This window comes from Garra rufa, chromosome 8 (assembly GCF_049309525.1).
Source record: "Garra rufa chromosome 8, GarRuf1.0, whole genome shotgun sequence".
Classification (NCBI taxonomy): Eukaryota; Metazoa; Chordata; class Actinopteri; order Cypriniformes; family Cyprinidae; genus Garra; species Garra rufa.
Window position 1 is genome coordinate 16,589,243 of NC_133368.1, and position 24,357 is coordinate 16,613,599.

A 24,357-nucleotide genomic window follows, 5' to 3' on the forward strand; every position below is an offset into this window, starting at 1 on the left:
GCTGAACGCATGTGATATGATCTGAAATGTTAATACTAGTGCCATAGTATAGAGCAGACAGCATTGCATAGTTAGTTAGCAGGTGATGACGCGTCACTGCGGTAATGACACAGTGCTAGGTTAGCGCATAGCTTTACTAAGCCGTGGACTGTGTTTATACTCTGTAGTCTGTGGGTAATTCATAGCTGCTGGCATCTCAAATACTCTCACCACAAATAGTGCCATATGTGATGATACTTTAAACATTTGTTGGTGGTGTGGTGTATTTATAAAAGTGTTGAGATTAGTATATTTGGAGACTAACAGTTGTCTGTCTGTTCATTTCTCATGTTCTCTCTGAAAGACAGGGGTTTTTCTGTAGGTGTGTCTGTAATAGTTGAAATCACAGTGGCAGCTGCAGTTTGAGTTTTATCTCTGAACTCCTACCCTTGACTCCCTTATTAGTTTTATTTGCCTAAACTAGCATGCTTTATGCAATTTTGAACATTTCGGCATGGGAGTAAAGCAATAGTTAATCAATAAAATAACATAGCAGTAATACAGTTAAAATTTTGCATGCACCTTGCAGAATCTGTTAATTATTTTACCAAAATAAAAGGGATAATACAAAATGCATGTTATTTTATATTGAATATTGAGAAATTTGAATTATACAAATGACCCTGTTCAAAAGTTTACATACACTTGATTCTTAATACTGAATGATCCACAGCTGTTTTTTTTGTTTTTTTTTTTGTTTAGTGATAGTTGTTCATGAGTCCTTTGTTTGTCCTGAACAGTTAAACTGCCCGCTGATCTTCAGAAAAATCCTTCAGGTCCCACAAATTCTTTGGTTTTTCAGCATTTTTGTGTATTTGAACCCTTTCCAAGGATGCCTGTATGATTTTGAGATCCATCTTTCCACACTGAGGACAACTGAGGGACTCATATGCAACTATTACAGAAGGTTCAAACGCTCACTGATGCTCCAGAAGGAAAAACAATGCGTAATGAGCTGGGGGTGAAAACTTTTGAACAGAATAAAGATGTGTACAATTTTTTTATTTTGCCTAAATATCATATTTTTGAAGTTTAGTACTGCCCTTCATAAGCTACAGAAGATACTTGCATGTTTAACAGAAGAAAAAATAAGTTCAATTCAGCATGATCTTCAAATTCAAAAAGTTTGAGCCCCTCGGCTTTTAATGCATAGTTTTTCCTTCTAAAGCACCAGTGAGTGTTTGAACCTTCTGTAATAGTTGCATATGAGTCTCTCAGTTGTCCTCAGTGTGAAAAGATGGATCTCAAAATCATACAGTCATTGTTGGAAAGGGTTCAAAAACGCAATAATGCTCAAAGAATTGGTGGGACCAAAAAAAAACAACACCACCACACAGCTGTGGATCATTCAGATAACAAATCGGTATTAAGAATCAAGTGTATGTAATTTTTTTTATAAATTTTATAAAACTTATTTTCTCTTGTGGACTATATGTAAACATCTTTTATGTGAAATATCTTATTCAGGTCAGTACTAAATAAAAATAACATGCATTTTATATGATCCCTCTTGTTTTGGTCAAATAATTAACATTTTGCAGATTCTGAAAGGTGTATGTAATCTTTTGACTTCAATTGTATATGGGTTAATAATAGGTAAATATGGGTAATATGTACAGTAGACAATGTGAAATTAAAGTTTACTGAAAGACTGCTTTGCACTTTCTAGGGTGTTCTGGGAGGTTGTTACACCATTTTAAAGTGTCTGCGTGGCTCAGCAAGAAACTACCCAGAACAGACGAGTTGAAAGAGCCTTAACTTAGCTTTAGTATACTTAATTTCCCTCTCCGTTTCACACACAGTTGAACATGCAAACCTTTCAGAGTATACTCTATTGGTGGTCAGTGCAGATTAATGCATTCACCATATGCACACTACCTAGTGCACCATTGTTTTTGACCACTCAAATCAGTGCTGATGAAAAATATACTTTCAGTTTAAAGACCTGTCCACACCAACATGGTGCTCGGTTGAGTTTTTGAAAGTGATTTGCCTATTCAGGTCAATGTGATAAAATAGAAAACAGCCTGAATGAAAATGCAAATTCACTCTTTGACAGTAGGTGGCACTTATGGAAACAGAGATACTGTGGTACACAAGGACTTTCTGTTTCTGACACCCATGTTTTTCTGTGGTATAAGTTGATTTAAAATTCCATTTGACACACTTCAGGATGTGTGGTATAGATGAAATCGTTTTTTTCAGCTTATCGAGAATATCCTACTGGCATTTCTGTAAAGCTGCTGTTTTTTGAAAAGAGCTACACAAAAATAAACGTGTTTATCAAATATTAGTTCAAAGACGTGAGCTGGTCTCGTATTTACCCTATGCTATTTACTCCCGCTTAGAAAAAATCTCCAAGTTATAGTGACCAAAACCTTATTGGTTGGCTAATTTTTTTTTTCAGTGCAAAGCAGTTGTCATCTTGGTGCTGTGTTTGGGATCGTTATCATGTTGGAAAACTGCCGTTCAGCCTAGTTTCTGGAGGGAAGGCATCATGTTCTGCTTCAGATTGTACAGTACATAATGGAATCCATGTTTCCCTCAATGAACTGTAGCTCCCCAGTACCAGCAGCACTCATGCAGCCCCAGACCATGATGCTACCACCATCATGCTTGACTGTAGGCAAGACACAATTTTCTTGGTACTCCTCACCAGGGCATCGCCACACATGCTGGACACCATCTGAGCCAAACAAGTTTATCTTATAGTCTCATCAGACCAAAGGACATGGCTCCAGTAATTCATGTTCTTGGTTGTCTTCAGCAAAATGTTTGCGGGCTTTCTTGTGAGCCAGCTTCAGATGAGGCTTCCTTCTGGGATAAATCCTATGCAAACCGACTTGTTGCAGTGTGTGGCGTATGGTCTGAGAACTGACAAGCTGACCTTCTACTTCTGCAACCTTTAAAGCAATGCTGGCAGCACTCATGCATCTGTTTCTTGAAGCCAGGTTCGGCACCTGATGCAAGGCCTGTTCCGAATGGAAAATCTCTGTATGACCCTGACCACTGTAGTGTAACTCTGTTTCAGGGTGTTACTGAACCTCTAATAGCCTTGGCCATCTTTGTGGAGAGCAACAATTCTAATTCTCAAATCCTCAGAGAGTTCTTTGCCACGAGATGCCATGTTGAACATCCAGTGGTCAGTATGAGAGAATTGTACTTAAAGCACCTAATTTGAACTTGACATAAACATGATGAATAGGACATGTGACTTTGCATGGTTACACAACATAGCCTACTGCTCTTATCACTTAGGGTGTACTCCCTTTTGTTGCCAGCTATTTTGACAATAATGGCTGTATGTTGAGTTATTTTCAGGACAGTAAATCTATACTGCTATACAAGCTGCACATTGACTACTCTAAAATATATCTTTCACTTATGTTTCACTTCTATAGTATTGTCCCTTGAGAAGATATACTAAAATGGTTGCTGAAATGTGAGGGGTGTACTCACTTTTGTGAGATACTGTAACTAATGTTGATGAAATAGGACTTAAAGTGCTAATAAGTCTCTCAGCGTCTGTTTCTCTTTATCTTAGCAGGTCAGGATATTTCCTTCATCTTTACACATTGTTATATATTTAGTAACACAAGGTGTGTTCTTCCTGTTTACTGTGTTTGAATGTGCATTTGTGTGCTGTCGTGTCCTGGATGGGCGTTGTAGCAATAGCCTGTGTGTCACGTGTGATTATGCACCTGCCGTGCGCCCCACCTCTCACCATTCGCTCCAGGAAGTTCAGCAGCCTCTCCTCAAAGCTACACAAAAGTCTGAACAAACACACGGGTGTGGCGCTAACATGGGAATACTCGTGTTTCTGTGACACACATCAGCCATCACCTGAGGAATCTAACTTGCTCTCTCTGTAATACTTTTGAAGAAAACTGGTTGACTCTGCATTATGCAGCTGTCTTCTTGTTTGAGTCATTTCCTCCTGTGCACAGATAGATCAAGCAGTCTCTAAGGATCAGTTGTTTCTACGCAAATCATAACCCTAGGATTAGGATAAAGGAGTGGAGTTTGTCATATTGCACTGCAGAAGTGTGCTGCCTGAATGTTCATTATCAGATGTATCAGACTTGTTTAGATTCCTTGTTAAAATCAGAGTTTTCAGCTCCTATATTTCAGAGATGTTCTCTGAAGGTAATTTATACAGTGCTGAGCAGCTGTAGAAATGCTTTGTGCTGTAATAAGTGTAACCATGCAAAATGTATGCACATATTCAAATGATATATTATTAATAGCACACTTCATTTTAGCAGTTTCAGATATAGATGTTCATAGCAACAGTGTTTGCAAGCAGAGTTCACATGATGGGGAAAACATAGACAGAATCACAGTCATATAAATGGAATTCAGTGTTATGCAGAAAATGTAAAAGAATTTGGAAAAAAGGGATGACCTAATGAAAATCACTGTATGGACTAGTGTCTGAATATTATATTGCATACATTATCAGTCATTATTTTTGTCCGTGTTTCAATTCAAACAGTAAACTATGAAAGCCCCTTTCAGAATTGCAAACGTATATCTCACAATTGTGAGTTTATGTCACATAATTCTGACTTTATAACTCGCAGTTGTGAGTTCATATCTGAATAAAAAATAAAGGTAATTGCGGATTTTTATCTCACAATTCTGACTTTTTTTCTTAGAACTGTGAGATATAAATGCAAAGTGAGTTATGAAGTCAGAATTGCTAGATATAAAGTCAGAATTGCGGGATATAAACTCACGCATTTGCGAGTTTATATCTCAAAATTCTGCCTTAACTTGCAATTGTGAGTTTATATCTCGGAATTCTGACTTTATTTCTCGGAATTGTGAGTTTATCTCACACAATTCTGACTTTATAACTCACAATTGTCACACAATTCTGACTTAACTCGCAAGTGTGAGTTTATATCACACAATTCTGACTTAATTTCTCAGAATTGTGAGTTTATATCTTGGAATTGCGAGTTTATATCATGCAATTCTGACTTTATTTCTCAGAATTGTGAGTTTATATCATGCAATTCTGACTTTATAACTCGCAATTGCGAGTTTATATCTCAAAATTCTGACTTAACTCGCAATTGTGAGTTTATATCTGAATAAAAAAAATTAAAAAGGTAATTGAAAGTCAGAATTGCGAATTTGACTTTGTTCCTCACATTTGCGAGTTTATATCTAAAAATTCTGACTTAATTTCTCAGAATTGCGAGTTTATATCATGCAATTCTGAGTTTATAACTCACAATTGTGTGTTTATACCTCACAATTTTAAGAAAAATCATCAGAATTGTGAGATAACAAGTCACAATAACCTTTTTTCTTTATTTTATTCAGTGGTGGAGACCGGCATCCATAGCAAACCTCTAACACGTGGCACCATGAAAATGAATGGAATTGTTCAGATTACATTTTAAAATTAAGCAAGTGGTCACATTTTGTGCATTTATTTGATTACTGTCATTTTTTTTATAAACTATAGTCGTAAAACAGAATACAGACTTTAAGAGTTAAAAACAGACTTTTTGGAAAAATAAAAAATAAAACGCATGTCACAGTACAATGTTATAGTTAAAATGTTAATAAATTGTTAAACATGGATTTTGGAGGAAATAAAACTGAGTTCATATAGAGCCATACAAATATCAGCTATTATTTATACTGCAGGGTTGATTGGGTCTCCAGTGTGTGGAGATTCAAGATCTTTCTGACATGTTCATCTGAAATTGATGTGCTATTCTCATGTTGTTTCTTTGAGGAACCGTATCTCTTCAAAATAATACAGTGGCCGTAAAGTATTTAGATTCTTCAGTCTCACTGAATGTCATTGCTCTAGATACATAACATCAGCATGGCATCTGCCCTCAAATGCAGCAGGATCCGTTTTCTTCAGTAACTCAGTTTATTTGCTCAGTCTTTGAATCAGCTGGTGTTTTGGTGATTTTTACTGGATGTATGAAGTCAGTTTTCCTCAAGTTCACACAGGTATTCTAGCAGAAGAGAAAAAAACGTTCACCTTGTTTGTCATTTTGTTGCATACAATTTCATGCATTTAAATACTTTCTGGGTCCACTGTGAGTTAGAGCTGTCACTAACGATTATTTTGGTAATTGAGTAATCGGCTGATTATTCTGACAATTAATCGAATAATCAGTTAATTATCTTTTTTGAGGTTATAAAAATAGACCTCAAATGACTTAAAATTCATGCATAATAGTAATGAGGTAATAATAATTGGTTCAAATAAAGTATCAAAAGCAAGTAATCATGTGGTTTATTTACTCTACACAAAGTCTAAAATAGATTACTCTGATTGAATTGAGGAATTGTGACAGCCCTACTGTAAGTAAAAAAATACTGTAGTAATAATAATATATGTTTTTTAAAAAAAAAGGTAAAACAGTTAATTATTAAGTGGTTGTAAAGTACAGCATGGGTCTGGTTCTGTGGTGCGTTTCTTTGTCACATTCATGATGTGTGCTGACAATTCAGTCCAATATTAAACAGCAGGAAATTGGTCAGAAAGAATATAGCATATATTAATGCTGTGTCTGTTGCCACATGTCTCTAAATCTGCACCAGTATGACAGGTGTAATTGAATCAGGGCGATATGTTGTAAATTGTCAGGAGTGCATGAGGTGATGTTGAGGTGAAGGTGTAGAAGTGCAGCAGGTGTTTAGTCATGTTGATTACTATGCTTCTAATTGGCACTTTCTGTGAATGGTATACCTTTTTTTTCTGTGTCCAAAAATAGATCTAACATTTATATTATCTAGTTGTTAAATCAACATTAAATCAAAATGGACAATCCTGACTTTTTGTGGAATATTGCACTGTTTACTATAAGTACTTTTTTCAGACACCTTTAACATTTCTCAATAGGGATGTGACGAGATACGATGTGTCCCGCGAGATCTGACTGGTCTCGCGAGAACGTGACGATATCATCGGAAACATTTTGCAGTGTTTACATTAGAGCTGCATGATTAATCGTTAAAATATCACAATCTCTATTCAAACACCCACGTGATCTTATTCCTGAATGACAGCAATTCATTGGTGTCTGTTACAACTGTTTCACACGCTCCACTGACGCTTACGATATGAAACGGATATTAAAGACATTCAAATCTGCATTCATGATCCAGAAAGAGCAACTCAAACAGTATCTTTAACCACATAAGCATCATTATTTCTTTGTTACAGACATTTAAATAACATGATTACTGGGATAGAAGCTGGTAACACTTTACAATAAGCTTCTTTAGTTAACATTAGTTAACCACATTAGTTAACATGAACTAATAATGAACTGCACTTATACAGCATTTATTAATCTTTGTTAATGTTAATTTCAACATTTACTAATATGGTATTAAAATCTTGTTAACATTAGTTAATGCAGTGTGAACTAACATGAACAAACAATGAGCAACTGTATTTTCGTTAACTAACGTTAATGAAGATTAGTAAATACAGTAATAAATGTATTGCTCATGGTTAGTTCATGTTAGTTAGTACATTAACTAATGTTTAACTAATGAACCTTATTGTAAAGTGTTACCTAGAAGCTTATAGTTTGGATATAAACACTAATTGTCTACAGTAGAGATCAAAACAAAAGTATCTTAACACTTACAGTTGCAATCAAAATTATTCAACCCTCCAGAGACTGCAGTAGTTTACAAATACAAGCTTTTCTGAAGATCCAGGACTTTAAAAAAATTGCATCTATAACCAATCGCTGGCATATTAAAAGTAATAATGTCAACATGTAATGTAATATTTTTGAGTTCTAGGATTTTTTAATAACACAGCTATGTCATAACTTTTTGAACCTATGGATCAGTGGTATGTCTGGTGCAAAAAAGGCAGAGCTTATGAGCAGAAGAATACCATCTTCATCGTCAAACTTTGGGGTGGACCAGTCCTGTTCGAGGGGTGTTTTATTGTAGCAGTAAGTGGAAATCATGACCGCATGAAGGACATCATGGATTCTTTGAAGTATCAGGCCATTTTGGCAAGAATTGTGATGCCTTTAGTGCAAAGACTGAAGCTGATGATCAATGGACTTTTCTGCAGGACAGTCATCCCAAAGTATACATCCAAAATTTACTTATGCTTGGTTCAGGGATCAGTCATAGAATGTTCTTGAGTGGCCTGTTCAGTCTCCAGGTTTAATTTTCATTGAAAACATTTGGTTGAATTTGAAGAAAGCAGTGGCAATGTGAAAACCAAAGATTATCAGTGATCTCAAAGCTTTTTCAGCCGAGGAATGGGCCAAGATTGCAGTAGAGAGGTGACAGAAGCTTCAAAGCACTTACAGGCAGCATTTATTGGCGGTTTTAAAGAATAAAAGATTCTGCACCAAATTTGACTTTTAGGGGTTGAATAATTTTGAACATGAACGTTTAGAGCCAATTTGATATTTTTATTTTTTCATTATTCATCAGCGTCCGTTTTCAGAATGACTCAAATGTGTGTTAATACATTTCTCTAATAGTGTACTGATGCCTTTGTTGAGTTGCTTTTACAAAATTGTGTTCTCTGCAGCAAAATGTCTTGCAGGTCAAGGGGGTTATATAATTTCGATTGCAACTGTATGTATTGTAACGCTTATCCTTTTCCGCCAGGAGGTGGCGACAACTGCACATTTACAAAAGTATTTATCATTGAATTATACATTCAAGCGATTCCAATAGCGAAACAAGCCTTTATTAATTGAGATAATGACTCCTTCATTTTTAAAATTTTGTTCAAATATAGACTTGAGCAATGAACATTCTGTCAGAACCACTAGTAAATTACATAATTTTGTTGAGATTTCTAATCCTTTTTTTCTTCAGAATCATGATCTCCAGTTTATAAAAGAAAATAGTTTTTCAATTTATCCAGAATCATGCAGCTTTACTTTACATGTTTATTACAGCATATAATTAATTAAATTTAAGTTTAATTTCATAAAGTACAAGTTCATATCAAAATGCACCGTTTTTTTTTTTTTTTTTTTTTGCATTTTGTTTTTTAGTTGAATAAAATACTCTTTTTTCCCAATATATTTCATCATTGAGGATTTCTTTTAAAAACTTCAAAAATCTTGTCTCGTTCTCGTTGAACCCAGTCTTGTGTCTCGTCTCGTGAGATAAGTGTCTCGTCACACCCCTATTTCTCACATTATCACTGTTTATTAGAAAATAGTAATAAAATATGACATGAACTCAGAGTTAAACTGTGTCAGAACAAATTTATCTTGATAATCACAAATGGATTACAGTCAAACTAAAATTTATTCAGACACCTTCAAATTGTCTTGCATTATATTTAATTGCTATAGTTTAGAACAGGTGTTCTCAACTCTGGCCCTCGAGGTCCATTTTCCTGCAGAGTTTAGCTCTAACCCTAATCAAACACACCTGAACAAGCTAATCAAGCTCTTCATCATTACTAGAAAGTTACAGGCAGGTGAGTTTGATCAAGGTAGGAGGTAAACTCTGCAGGAAAGTGGACCTCGAGGGCCAGAGTTGAGAACCTCTGGTTTAGAAAATGGTAAGAAAATATAACAAGAACTCAAGAGTTCAACTGTATCAGAACAAAGTCATCGTGGTAATGTCAGATAACTATGATAGAAAGGAATGTTACAATACGTGGTCAGGTCCAGGTGTCAAATCTAAAATTAGGTCCCAAATTTTTATCAATTTTACTGGTAGTCCACTGTATGAAGAATATTTGGCTGTAATATGTAATGGTTTACTTTATTTTGCCATCCTCACTTACATAAATTAATTATAGTGTCCTGCTTCCACTAGTAAAAAAAAAAATCTAAAATTGTATCTGGTGTCTGAATAATTTTTGGTTTAACTGTATATCACAATACGAAAGAAAAGTTGCAATTGCTGATTTATTACTTTAAACAGATCAAATGTCTGTATCCAACCTTTCCCCACTGAAATCTTGACGTTCTTGGATGTATTCAACTATCCAAATCATAAAAAAGTCACAGTTATGACAGTTTGAAATTAACAAATTCATAATTAAAAACCATAAGATTCATGGATTTTGACATCTAACAAACAGTGTTAGTAAAAAACTCTTGACCTCATATGAAATGCAGTTTACACAATAAAAATAAATAATTGTGTCTGATTAGAGTGTTATATGACTGGCTCATTATTTCAGTAATAAACATCATTTGGTTAGACTTTTTTTTTTCATAAACCATTAATTTTTTTAGTCTCTGTGGTCATACTGCAAAAAATAAAAGTTGACTTAACTTAAAATTTCAAGGCAACTCGCTGCAGAGCTTTTTTGAGTTTACTCAACTTTGGACCAAGTTGTTCACTCAACTCAAATTACTGAGTAAAGTTACATGTTGGTTTTTTGTTTGTTTGTTTGTTTGTTTGTTTTTTTCAGCTAACAATGTCTCTCAATAAATTATGGTCTGAACTTTTGGTCCCACTCGAGATAGTGTTTTTTTTCCCCAGTTAACACATTTCTGTATGGTTTGTTGGCTAATATACAGTATATGCAAATGTGTGTGTTCCCTTCTCTCACGCAAGCATGTCAGTGTATCCTGAGCAGGGGTTGAGTTTGCTTTACCGTAATTATTGACTTTGAAGAGAGAGACTGAGACATACAGGGAAAGTCTGGTGTGGTGTTCCAGTCTTTCTCTGGACTGGAGTTAGGGCTGGGCAATTTGGCTTAGAATCAAAATCTCGATTAATTGAACATTTTAACCCGATTACGATTAATGAACGATTATTTTATTTATTAATAAAATTATATTTAATTATATTTATATAATATTTATTTTTTTGCCCTCATAGTTCACTGACAAGTTTTGTACAGTAAATATGCTCACATATTACAAGTGAGAGATTTTTGGATGAAGGGTGCATTACTTGATTTTAAAATAATTGAAGGAAACACACTATCTACGATCTATGATTATTAATTGAACATCAGTGTTGAACAACTGAAATTAAAGCAAGCATTGCTTAAAACGAAAAGTAACATTTTTCTTAAATTAGTGAAAATAAATAACTTGCACTATTGGAAACAAAATAAATAATTTTCAATGTTTTTCATGTTAAAAGTAGAAAATAAGCAGTATCTCCTCTAAATAAAATTACCCTTGTATATCCTGTAAATACTTTTTACTGTATAAATACTGTTTAAGCTCTCCATCGACATGTCGGCGGAATAACGGAATGGAGCGCTTGTGTTTTTTAAAGGGAAAGTAATTGAAATAATCTTCCTGGAAAAATTTTAACGATTATAGGTTCTGAATGTCGATTTCGATTATTTTTCGATTAATCGCCCAGCCCTAACTGGAGTTGAAATGTAAATGTAAAGCAGATGTACACTATGAGTATTAATTTACCCACATTACAAAGGTCAGGACACCACATGCAACACACACAGTGGTCAAACATTAAACACTGACATTAAGCATTCTATGGTCATGTGCTCACCGTCATGTGAGCATGAAGAATGTTCATGTTGCTTTTCTATACAATGAAAGTAAAGAAGTAAAGCATCAAAAAGGCACATTTAAGCAATATTTTATGATAAATCCTATTTTCTCCACATCCAAGACCATGTCCAAATTCAATAAGCACTGAAAATCATAGTGTCTTCCGTAGTTCTCAAAACTTAATCAAAGTATGTTTACCACAGAAAATTAATGTTGCTGTACTCCAAGGGTGTAACCTTGTCTTGAAAGGGCACCTATTATGCAAAATCCACTGGACATAAATGTGTGCTGGCAGTGTGTGAACACAACCACCCTACACTGATATAAATAGACTCTGCTTATTTTTTTAATCCTGATTAAATCAAACCAGTCTCATTAGGCATGCAGTTTTGATTCTCCAGGCAATGTGACATCACATTGTTTAGGCCCCGCCCACAGCCGTTGACTGACAGTCCTGCATTGCCATAGTTTCCGCCCTCAGCGAGTTGTTTGGTTGATTGTCGTCTTCCATATTCTCCGCGCTTGAGCAGCTGTAACGTCAACAATGACTCGTAAGCAATCCGGGTGTTCTGTGCTTGGATTTAAGACTAAACATAAGAGTCTTCATTTTCTCCCAACATCTGAGCCACTGAGGACGCTTTTATTTTTAAAGGTAATACGCCTCAAAATCGACTTAAATATGTTTATGTCTGCGGAAATCATTTCACTCCACACTGCTTTGTCAATGTCATGTGGTTATAGTGCATAGCTTACGCTTTAACTGTATTTGTGTATGTTATTTAAAGAGGTCCTATTATGCTCTTTTACAAAGTCTTTATTTTGTTTTGGGGGTGCACTAGAACATGCTCTCATGTTTGTTGGTTCAAAAAACGCATTATTTTTCACATAATTTACATTATTACAATAGCTTTCTCCCCAGGCTGACACAAATGGCTTGATTAGTTCTGGGTTTGATGAAGGTCTGCCCTCTGAAAAACGAAATGTGTTGTGATTGGTTAGCAGTCCCACTGCGTTGTGATTGGCCAACAGCTTAGATGGCGTTTCAGTCCTGCCACACCCCTTCCCAAAGCAGCAAGTTCAGTGTACAACTGTTAGCGCAAGCTAGATTAAAGTGATTCTTACGTTTTAAATATGGATATTTGTCTTACAAAAACACATTGGATCGCTAAAGAAGGCTTTTACTGACCCCTCTGGAGCCATGAGCCACATTTTATAATAGATTGACTTGTTTTGGACTGATGGAGAGAAACACCAGTCTGTGCCGTTCTGAAGCTTGGGAGTGCCAGGATTATTTTTAATATAACTCAGATTGCATTTGTCTGAAAGAAGGAAGTCATATACACCTAGGATGCATGGAGGGTGAGTAAATAATACGCTACAGTAGTGTTGGTCAGCCTGCGAGATCGGTAATACATGATATTATCATTATTGCGCTAATTTATTTAATTATTTACATGCCCAAAACCAGCTCCAGCATAAGACTAGTGACGCTATCTACACTCTATGATGAATAAAACTTTTAGCACACGTCAACGGCGTGGCTCCAGCATGGCTACCGGAGCAGTTTGTGGACACTTTAGTCAATGCTGGCATTTATACAAGCCATCCTGCAGTTTGCTGAAGCATCCCAGAAGCGGTTGTCCATGCTACTTTGCTAAAGTGTAGCTAAAGCGGATCAGTTGTTTATTGCTGTAGGTATGCAAAGCAGAGATCTTCTGAAGCAGCTTTTCTGAAGACGGGGCGGGAATATGCAACTCATTTGCATTTAAAGTGATACACACCAAAATGGCTATTTTTTTTATATTCCCCAAAAAGGACATTTTCCACATGTTATAATAAATGACCCATGGGATATTTTGAGCTGAAACTTCACAGACACCTTCTGGGGGCACCCAAGAACAATATTATATCTTGTAAAAAAAAAATGGGCATATTAGGTGCCCTTTGAACATTTGAGTGGGTACCAAAGCTGGCTTGCTAAATACAGTTGAGGTCAAAAGTTTACATATGCCTTGCAAAATCTGCAAAATAAGATTTCACATAAGACGTTTACCGATACTCTACAAGAGAAAATAGGAGTTGAATTTATAAAAATGACCCTGTTCAGAACAATACACTATATCCTTAATACTGTGTTGTTACCTGAAAAACAATGTATTAAGAGCTTGGAGTGTAAACTTTTGAACAGAATGAAGATGTGTACATTTTTCTTATTTTGCGTAAATATCATATTTTTCTTCATTTAGTACTGGCCTTCAGAAGCTACAGAATATACTTACATGTTTCCCAGAAGACAAAATAAGTAAAATTTACCCTGATATTCAAATTCAAAAATATTTCACCCCCCGGCTCTTAATGCATTGTGTTTTCTTCTAAAGCATCAGTAGGTGTTTGAACCTTCTGTAATAGTTACATACGAGTCCCTCAGTTGTCCTCAATGTGAAAAAGTGGATGTCAAAATCATACAGTCATTGTTCAAATACACAAAATGCTGAACAACCAAATAATTTTTCTGAAGAACAGCAGGCGGTTTAATTGTTCAAGACAAACAAGGGACTCATCAAACAAACAAACAAAAACACTGTGGATCATTCAGGTAACAACACGGTTTTAAGAATCAAGTATATGTAAACTTTTGAACATGTTCAAATTTTTTGAATTCAACTTTTTTTTTCTCTTTCTGTTTTAAAACAGTTGTCAAATATCAAATGTTTAGCAACTTCTGACATTGCCCTCCTTCACCCTTAAAACTGAAGTAGGATTGAGTTCATGCTTGGCTTCAGTGAACAGTAAAGCCTGCCTTCTTTGATTTGATTGTCCAACTCAATCATTTTGACATTGAGCACAGTAGAAGACCATGTTAAGAAATTTACTTTTGTCATAAAGAAGTGCAGCAAATGAAGTCCAACAAAGCAACTCATAAAATAAATACTGAAGGACAATAGTTAGTGTTTTTTGGCGTTGTGTGGTGGCTATGAACTGACTCGTTTTTGAGTTCAGCTTATTTGAGTTCAGTTACAGTGGTTAACATTAAATTTCAGTCTGTTTCTCACACAGAGCTATCGCATCACCATAGGTGTATTGGATTTAGAAGACGAGTCACATGTGAACTACTTACCACATACTTTCATAAAACGTATTAAACATTCCAGGTTTGAAACAATATTACTGTGAGTAAATGATGAGAATTTTGTTTTGGTGAGCTATTCCCAAAATGTTAGGATGGAAAAGGAAGTCAGAAGTTAGACAGGAAGGTGTTTGAATGTTGTCGTGTAACTGAAGCAGGTGTGAACAGCACAGCACAGATTCTCCTTTTTACTCTCAGAGGCCGTGAGCGATCAGGTTTCAGCAAAGAAAAGGAACATTGTTTGAATTACTGGCGTTGTCCATGGCAACAGGCGAGATGGAAGAGAGACAGAAAGAAAGAGAAAGGAGAAAAAGAGGCCAAGTGTAACCACAGAGCGGTGTGAGGTCAGTGCAGGCCTGCCATTCATCACACGCACACAAATCCTCAAATATATTCAACAGTTAATTAACACGCAGTCATTGCGCTTTCTCTGTCTCGCCCGCTATTATTTTTCTAGATGGATTTTCAATCTGTTCACAGGTTCAGTCATGGTTCATATGCGAAAAGTCATTTTTATAGCCAGTATTTTTGTCTTGCTTTTCCAGTATAAATATATAAATGCTCTTAAAACAAAATACACTTACTTGAGAAGCAAAATTGGATGAAATGATAAGACTTTTGTTGTCTTGGTTTTTTTTTCTTCATTGTCAAATAGAATTTTAGGTCTTGAAGAAATATGAACTTCTCTGAAAACAAGTTTCAGAAGCTTCTCAAGTAAATTTGATTTAGTTGTAAATATATACATTATATGTCTTAGTTTTTTTTTCCTCAATGTAACAAGCTTTTTTAGCCCTGCAGACAGAGAGTCAGTGGGTGAACTGCATTGAGAGATTTCTGTTCAATCGCTTCTGTGAAGATTCATGCTGAGCTTCTCTATATAATGTGCCGGTAAGCCGACATGGACTGCTGTTTAGATTAAATCCTGTGAGGAGTGTGCAGGAATGTGAGCGTGAGACAGTGTTTCCTGCTTAGCTGCTGAACCTACAGCAGATGAAATCCTATTTAAGTTGTGTGCATGCAGTCTAAATTGAATTGAATGTAATAAGTTAAAAGAGACAGTTAAATGGCAACAAGTCTTTCTCTTGAATTGCCAAACAGACAGAGCAATCACTTTTGTCCTGTTTGCAAGAAAATGGCTCTCTTCTTTTGTACTGTTAATTTTTGTATTGTTGTGGTGTTGAAACCTCTATTTAAACATTTATTTTTATGTCAAATAAATTAATTTCTTTCAAACATGTAGAGACTCTACATTGAAATATTGTACAAAAGCAGTATGGTTGTATTTAGCTTGTAGTTAAGACCAAATATTATTGGTTGGGAAAGTTAGTCCATGTGGTTGAGAGAGAGACAATGTGTGTGTAGACAGAGAGACGTCTAGTCATGAGGATTGGAGATTATGTTCAAGGTCGGGAAGCTGAACAGTTTTTTCCAGTTTTTGGACTACATCAATTTATGCTCCACCATCTTCACTCTAAACCTGAAACACACACATAGACTTGCACTGGTTTTGTTCTACTTATTTTTGCTGAAGTATGCTTATGTTTTTAGTAGGGCTCAATCCTAAGGATTTCTTTCTACCTGCATAGTTGGGCCAATGGTTTAGATTTTCACTTGCACTGCCAAAATTGTCACTAATACCATCACTATGATGTTTCCAGTTTTTTTGACCCATGTAACCATTACACAGATGTTACAATACCAAACTTTATCGCTAACTTAAACTGCAAGTTCCGACTTTATTAACTTTCTAAAGTGTCAAATTCCGAGGAAAAGACTAGGCTTGTGCTCGTGCCCTCTCGCACAACTCTCTCACAACTCTCTCAAGCATCGTTCACTCTGCCAGCATCTTGCAGCAACATATACAGTCAAGCCCGAAATTATTCATACCCCTGGCAAATTCTGACTTAAACTTAGTTTTATTCAACCAGCAAGTTTTTTTTTTTTTAATTAAAAATCACGCAGACATCTTCCAGAAGATAATAAGACGATGTACAAGAGGCATCATTGTGGAAAAAAATTATTACTCATCTTTTATTTACATTTGAACAAAAAGTGGCATGTCCAAAATTATTCATACCCTTCTCAATAATCAATAGAAAAGCCTTTGTTGGCTATTACAGCAATCAAACGCTTCCTATAATTGCTGACCAGCTTTTTGCATGTCTCCACTGGTATTTTTGCCCATTAATTGTCTTTCATGTTGGAGGGTCTCCTTGCCATCACACTGATCTTTTGCTCCCTCGACAGATTCTCAATTGGATTTAAGTCAGGTCTCTGGCTGGGCCACTGCAAAACGTTAATGTTTTTGTCTGCTAACCATTTCTTCACCACTTTTGCTGTGTGTTTTGGGTCGTTGTCGTGCTGAAATGTCCACTGGTGCCCAAGGCCAAGTTTCTCTGCAGACTGCCTGATGTTGTTGTTGTTGAGAATTTTGATGTATTGCTCCTTTTTTCATGGTGCCGTTTACTGTGATTAGCTTCCCTGGTTCACCGGCTGAAAAACACCCCCAAAACATTAGGTTTCCACCGCCATGTTTGACAGTGGGGATGGTGTTCTTAGGGTTGAAGGCTTCTCCTTTTTTACGCCAAATGAAGGCTACATCATTGTGGCCAAACAATTAAATTTTTGTTTCATTTGACCATAAAACAGAAGACCAAGAGTCTTCTTCTTTGTCCAGATGAGCATTTGCAAAGGTCAAGAGAGCTTTTGTGTGCTTTATCTGGAGAAGTGGTGTCCTCCTTGGTCTGTGTCCGTGGAACCCAGCGGTGTGCAGTGTCTGTTGGACTGTCTGTCTTGAGATGTTGCCACCAGCACTGCCCTACAAAGCAAAAAGGCAGTAACTGCATTTTTGGTCAAAAATTAGTTATCATTTTCATGACATTCAAGGCATCCTTTGTTATGTGACAAAATATCTTATCTCAAATGTGTGTGATTTCGCGGCATCCTCATGGGATGGTTTTAACATTGGATAACAGGCTGGTTGACAGGATAACGTTAAAGTCATTTTTCTCAGTTACTGCCTTTTTTCTTTGTAGGGCAGAGCAGAGCCCAGATTCATTAGGATGGCCTTGGTGGTGATCCTTGGATTGTTTATTTCCTCTCTCACTATCCTCCTGGCCAGCACAGGTGTCACTTTTGGCTTCTGACCACATCCTCTGAGATTTTTCTCAGTGCGTAATGTCTTGTATTTTTTAATAATACTTTGCACTGTAGCCACTGGAACTTCAAAACATTTAGATATGGTCTTAGAGCCCTTTCCTGACTTGTGAGCAGCCACAATGCGCAGCCGCAGGTCCTCAGTGAGCTCCTTTGTCTTAGCCATGACTGTCCACAAACCAACAGCAGAGAGCTTCTGTTTTTCACCTGTTGATTAAAACAGCTGTTCCCAACGAATCAGGGTAATTAGGATGCTTTAGAACAGCTTGGACTATTTGGAATGGTATAGAACTTTGGATTTTCCTATAGACTGTAACAGTTTTCAAAGGGTATGAATAATTTTGGACATGCCACTTTTTGTTCAAATGTAAATAGCAGCTGAGAAATGTATTTCATTAGGACATGGCAAATAAGCAATACTTGGTTTATATGTATATGTGAGCGGTCATACAATATTGAATCATGGTTGTGACATCATTATTGTAACGATTCCTGGATGAGCTGCTTTTTGGTTCAGCTTTAATGTAAATTTGGGTGGTCTGTGGAAGACTGAACTGAACTCTGAACAATGAAATCTTATTTAACCCTGGAGAACCCAAGAACCCTTTTCTTCTTTGGAAAATTATGAAGTATACATTACATTACTGCTACAAGTTCACTGAACACCAAAATATCCACTTTTTCAATTTTAACCCTTTATTCCCTAATTTAGGATTAGGGCCAAATTTGACCCATTGGGCTTTAGGCGTAGCATATTAAAGAATCACAAAAACAAACAGTGTCAATGCAAACTATTTTAAATTTAGGAAAATAATTAGTCAACCACACAGCTACATTTAACAATGTTTTTTTTTTTTTTCTTGCTTTATTTGTTGCATGTTAGAACTGGATTTCTAAAGGATAAACACTTTGGCCATTGGAAAAAAGAAAAATCAGGCCAAAATCACAACTGAAAAAAACTTTGCTTATCCAAAAATCTGTTTTGCTAGAGAGAGGAACTCACACTAGACATTGTGGTAGTCTTTGAAACAATTAATTTTTTAGTTGATGCAGAGAGGAACTGCACATTTTTCACAGTGCATTTCAGTTTTGAGGTCCTTGCACACAGCACATCGGAGCGGCCATACTCCCTGAAATGATATACTACTTTATTAGTCTCTGGCCTTGTACTACTGAGGTACCTTATTAAAATATATTATACAAATGAAATTATTTCAAGGCTTTATCCAAATACAGGACTGTCACCATTTTTCATCAAAGTCACTTAAAGAACCAATGGGTCATTTTTGACCCGACATTTTTTTAACCCATACACCCAGAGGGTCATTTTTGGCCCATTGTTTTTTGAACTAGCTCAGAGTCCCTAATTTATCCAAAAAAAATATAAAACATACTTCTAGGCATTCTGCAAGCTAATATTAAATAGATTAACAAAAAATACACCATTTTACCAACCGCTGGTTTGCTGAGAAGACGATTTTGTTTGGGTAGGTTTCCAGCTCAACAAAACAGCATGTGGTCAGCCATCTTGTTACTACCACTCTGGCACTTGTGAGTTCAATATTCATCCACTAGGTGTCTCTATGCAGGGGCCAGAAGTGGCACTCTGGGCTTTTGAAGTTAAATTTGAAAAATTTGTTTTTGTTTGTTCATTTTGGGTAGCAGCAATTAACAGCGGCCAAATTTGACCCCGTGGGTTCTCCAGGGTTAAAAGATCAAAGTGTTCAAAAATGTTGTCCCCTGGAAAGTGTCATATGTAATTTAATATTTAAAAGAAAAAAAGTTTTTAGAATGCATTGGGAGAATTTCCCGTTGTACTCACATGTAGCTTTCTATAACTGCGATGGAAACCAGTGAATCTGCCTTTGTGCTGTTATTGGACTTTGGCCGTTCGGTTAATTTGCCATCATCCTGATATACTTTGATGTATTACATCACATCAGAGCTCAGCACATTTGCAGTGACTAGCAGTGCTGTTTTCTCTGCTGTGATGTAGATGGTTCTCGGTAATAAAGTTACTCTCTTTCTGCTCTTAATTTTGAGTCGGCATCTTTAATTCAAACCGCAACCCTCAAAGCTATAAACCCAGATTACAAAATCCTTTGGATGCCTCTAACATGTTCTTTCCCCCTAAAACTGCAGTTGGCGAAGCCTTCTAAACCTCTACAGAAAGAGAGGTTAGTGGTGATGATATCTGTCTGTTTGTAGTTCTCAGGTGGATTTATATGACGATAAAAATGTCTGTTTCCTGTCTGAAGTATGAAGTATGTTGCTCAGATGAGCTGACTGACTGCTGCTGGCCTGCTGTGTGTGTGCGTTAAAGTGTAATCACTCAAGCTCAGACATGCTTCAGGTTGTCCACACACAGGAAATGTTTACCAGGTTAAATCACACTCCTGAAAGAGTCCTAATCAGTGGCCTGATCTCATTCCCTGTCCTGCTCTGAATGAGTTTAATCTAATGAGACATACCTGAGTTTCTCTTCAGGTCTACAGAGCCTTGGAGGAAACCGTGTCTGTGTGTGAGAAAAAGAGAGCTGGCAAACATCTGAGCTTTGACTTTGTTCATTCAAAGGAGGCCAGTCTTTGCGTCTCTCCACAAAATAATACTATTTAGGCTAGTTTAACTCTGTCTACAGTTGGATTCATTTTATATTGAGTTTCCCCCTCAAATTTCTACTCTCAGACTGATAAAATATAATTAGTGGAGCCTAGTAAGATCATTTTACTCAAACCCAAAGTTTTATTGTTCCTCTCTCACAGTGCTCAGGCTTAATCCGCTTGCCCTTCTTCCTATTTCACACACACACACACACACACACACACACACACACACACACACACACACACACACACACACACACACACACACACACACACACACACACACACACACACATTTAACTCTTTTCATTAATCGAGAAAAGATTTAATAGGCTAAGGGATACTTCAGCCAAAAAAAGAAAATTCTGTCATTGTTTACTCACATTTTTATGTTGGTCCAAACCCATATGACTTACTTTTTAGTAGACAGAGAGACTGTCAAGCTAAATGAAAAATAATCTTCAACAATAAATAATTTTTAGTCAGAATTTTTGTGGTTGAGACAAATGATGAAATGATCTCATGAAATTACAAAAAGCAAAAACCACAGGTTTTCTTTTCATATCCTCCCACTTTCTGAGCTGTGACATAGTTCAGTGTGGTTTATAAGATGTTTAATAAGTTTTATATGTTGACTAAAGTCAGGTGTGCAGTTTATGTCTGCAAATTCATTGAATGTTCATTCTGTAAAACATTGACTATAAAGAATAGGTAAACATCTATAAGGTCTAAATGGTTTGTGTGTGTGCAGTAAATGTTCTGAAGTGATTTCTCTGTAGTAAATAAAGGCTGCTTTCACCAGGCTGATACTGTGTCAGATGAAAGCCCTTCTCTGGCACGACTGTAGAGAAGCCGATTACAGCTTTGATGTTTTGGTTTCATTGATATGTCTATGGTTTTCGCAATACTAATCAGTGATCTAGGAAGTGGTCTTCTCTTAATAAAGGCCTTAATAACCAGTCTTAAAGTTTATGAAAGTAAATGAATAGTTATTGCATGTTATTAGCTGTAATTGACAGTTGTGTTTCTGTGCTTTCAGGTGTACAGCACATTCTCAAATGAAGACTACGACCGGAGGAATGACGATGTGGATCCTGTGGCGGCATCTGCAGAATATGAGCTGGAGAAACGGGTGGAGAAGATGGACGTGTTTCCTGTGGACATCGAGAAAGGTGAGGCTGTCTCTCTCTCTGGAGTTGAATCTGGTGATTTAACACTTTTAAACACCATATTATGCACCTGTGTAGAGTTTTATTTGTTATAAATTGACTAATAATGTCATACTTTTTTACAGAAGTGTCTGTAATTTAGTTTTCATGCTGACTTTTCCATTTCACTGACCCTTTGAAGCTAACAGACAATTTTGCTACTCTACTTAAATGTTTGCTCACAGTTGTGTGAGATGATTGAAACACATGTCAAACAGAAATCACTTTCAAACCAAGGAAATTTTATTGAGCTGAGGTGTGTGTCTCAAAAGCAACTATAGCTTCAGTTCCATTACAGATTTGCGCAAAACTTTGGCGATATTTTATAAATGTTGATTCAAAAGTATTGCGAAATGACGGCGTTTCCATTATACAATGTTATGCGACTGAAACATAATTTTTTCCTCTCGCGATAAGTCATGGCAATGGCTTTTTATGGTAAAAACTTTTTTGCGATAGTTTTTGTGCAATTGACTCATTTCCATTAGGCGTAATTTCGATTCACAGTTTCAATTTGCACAATTTAAAGGGTAATGGAAATGTAGCTTTTGATCACAAGTTCTGTCGTTACCAGTCAAGCTCAATGGAACTTGACCAACCTAAACATGAGAGAAATTCACGTAGGGAACTGTTTGGCCTATAACTCCCAATTCTAGATTTTCATTTCTTCATTATGATTGGGTAGCCTCTTTGCAAGTGATACACAATTCTGAAAAAGCTGGTGGTCATATGTTTATTCATGTTTAAGTCATTGTTGATTTCTGGTTTAATTCCAATAAATTGTCTGTTTGAACTGGGGAGGAACTGTAAATGCAAAGGTATGTCTGCATCAGTTTTGCAAAACCATTCCAAATGCAATGAAAAAAAGTAAACTATAAAGACTTACTTTCTCACGTCTCTGTGTAGGTGATAAAGGGCTGGGGATCAGTATTATAGGGATGGGTGTTGGGGCAGACCAGGGTCTGGAGAAACTGGGCATCTTCGTCAAGACCATCACGCAGGACGGAGCTGCAGAGAGAGATGGGAGGTGAGATTTTAAGATTAATCTAAAGATTAAACATTTTGACAAGCACAACATAATTTCTTACAACCAGACAATGTAGAGTTTTTTTTTTTTTGGCAATAAGATGAAAATGCATCATGATTTCCTTGAATATATGGAGAAGCACAACTGTTTACAATATTGATAATAAAACAAAATCGAAACGCTGCGAGAATAAAATCGAAATGCTTCAATGCTGTGTCTTATTATAACACAGCTCAGCTTTCAAATTCTCAATTTTATCCCAAAATACAAATTATGAATTTGTTTTCCTCTTTATTTCAATTTTATAGCAAGATATAAAAGTGAAGGAACATCAGAAGGCATAAAAAAACAGTATAGCCTAATTTAATGAAACAAACGTCTCATTAGTGTAATCAGAAAGATGATCGATTTACATGCCGCTTAAAGTGAAGCGAATACAGTGATCTGTCACGCCACATTAAAGAGCATAAAAACATATTATTGTAAGACATAGTGTTTGTATTTCTCTATAAAACTGACAGCATTTGAAAGCTGAAAAATTTCTACCAGTGATTCCAATCCAGACAATAAACTAATATACTCTCAAAATATTATAACTTCAATCTCATAATTGCTACACATTAATTCTCGTAATTTTGACCTTATTCTTAAAATATTTTAACTTTATTTTCGGAACTTTTTGACTTTTATTCTCAAAACATTTAAACTTTATTCTCGTAATATTTAAACTTTATTCTCATAATTTCGGCTTTATTCTCACAATATTTTGGCTTTATTCACGTATTTTGACTTTATTCTTGTAATTTCGAATGTATTCTCGAAATGTTAAAGGATAACTATTGCCAAAATGCAACCTGGGCTGTTTTTTTTTTTTTTTTTACTGTAAACGAGACAAACTTATATCTAAAAGCATAATTGCGACAAACGAGCCGTTTTTGAGATTGACCGTGATTTCATTTTGTGGTCAGTGGCCGGTGAATGGGAGTACTAGGGGCATAACTTTGAGCGCATCAAAATCTATATTTTTAAAGCATATTTCCATATAAATGCACGGCTAATTTGTTGTTTTGTCGCAAGTGGAAAACAATATTAACCTTCTAGTTGTAAAAAGAGCCTCATATAAGCCTAATATTTCGTCCTATGGAGTCCATTCTTTCGCATTCGGAGATCGACACTTCTTGACTGGCAAGACGGCCGCGAGCGGAAACTCAAACAGTGAAAGTGAGTTGTTCAAAAACCGTTCTTTTTAGTAAACTCTGTGTACACTAACAATGTTCTCAATGCTGGAGTTCATGTGTAGAGACCCAGGCGATACTTCGAGCAAAGTTTCATGGTGTATCGAGCCTTCTTAGTGTTGTAAAAATATCGATTTTGATGCGCTCAAATTTATGCCCCTAGTACTCCCATTCACCGGCCACTGACCACAAAACTAAATCACGGTCAATCTCAAAAACAGCTCGTTTGTCGTAATTATGCTTTTATATATAAGTTTGTCTCGTTTACAGTAAAAAAAAAAAACAGCCCAGGTTGCATTTTGGCAATAGTTATCCTTTAAGACTTCAATCTAAATGCTGTTGCACTAAAATGCTGTCATAAATTCACAGTCAAATAAATGCATAAGAGTATAAGATAGTTCTATTAAAAATATTCAAAATTCTTTCTGACATCAGCATTTTAAACAATTTATATGCTGGTTTAGCCCTGTTTAGTGTCATTTTGCAGCTGC

General features: G+C 36.0%; 1 protein-coding gene across 3 annotated transcripts in view; it reads left to right on the forward strand.

Moving 5' to 3' along the window:
- The window catches only part of ppp1r9ala (protein phosphatase 1 regulatory subunit 9A-like A), a 67,695-nt gene that overhangs the window by 16,587 nt on the left and 26,751 nt on the right, over nt 1-24,357 (forward strand). For all 3 annotated transcript variants that reach the window (XM_073845809.1, XM_073845810.1, XM_073845811.1), the window contains exons 3-4: nt 21,436-21,568; nt 22,511-22,631. In XM_073845809.1, coding sequence (XP_073701910.1) covers nt 21,436-21,568; nt 22,511-22,631 — 254 coding nt within the window. The remainder of the gene's footprint in view (nt 1-21,435; nt 21,569-22,510; nt 22,632-24,357) is intronic.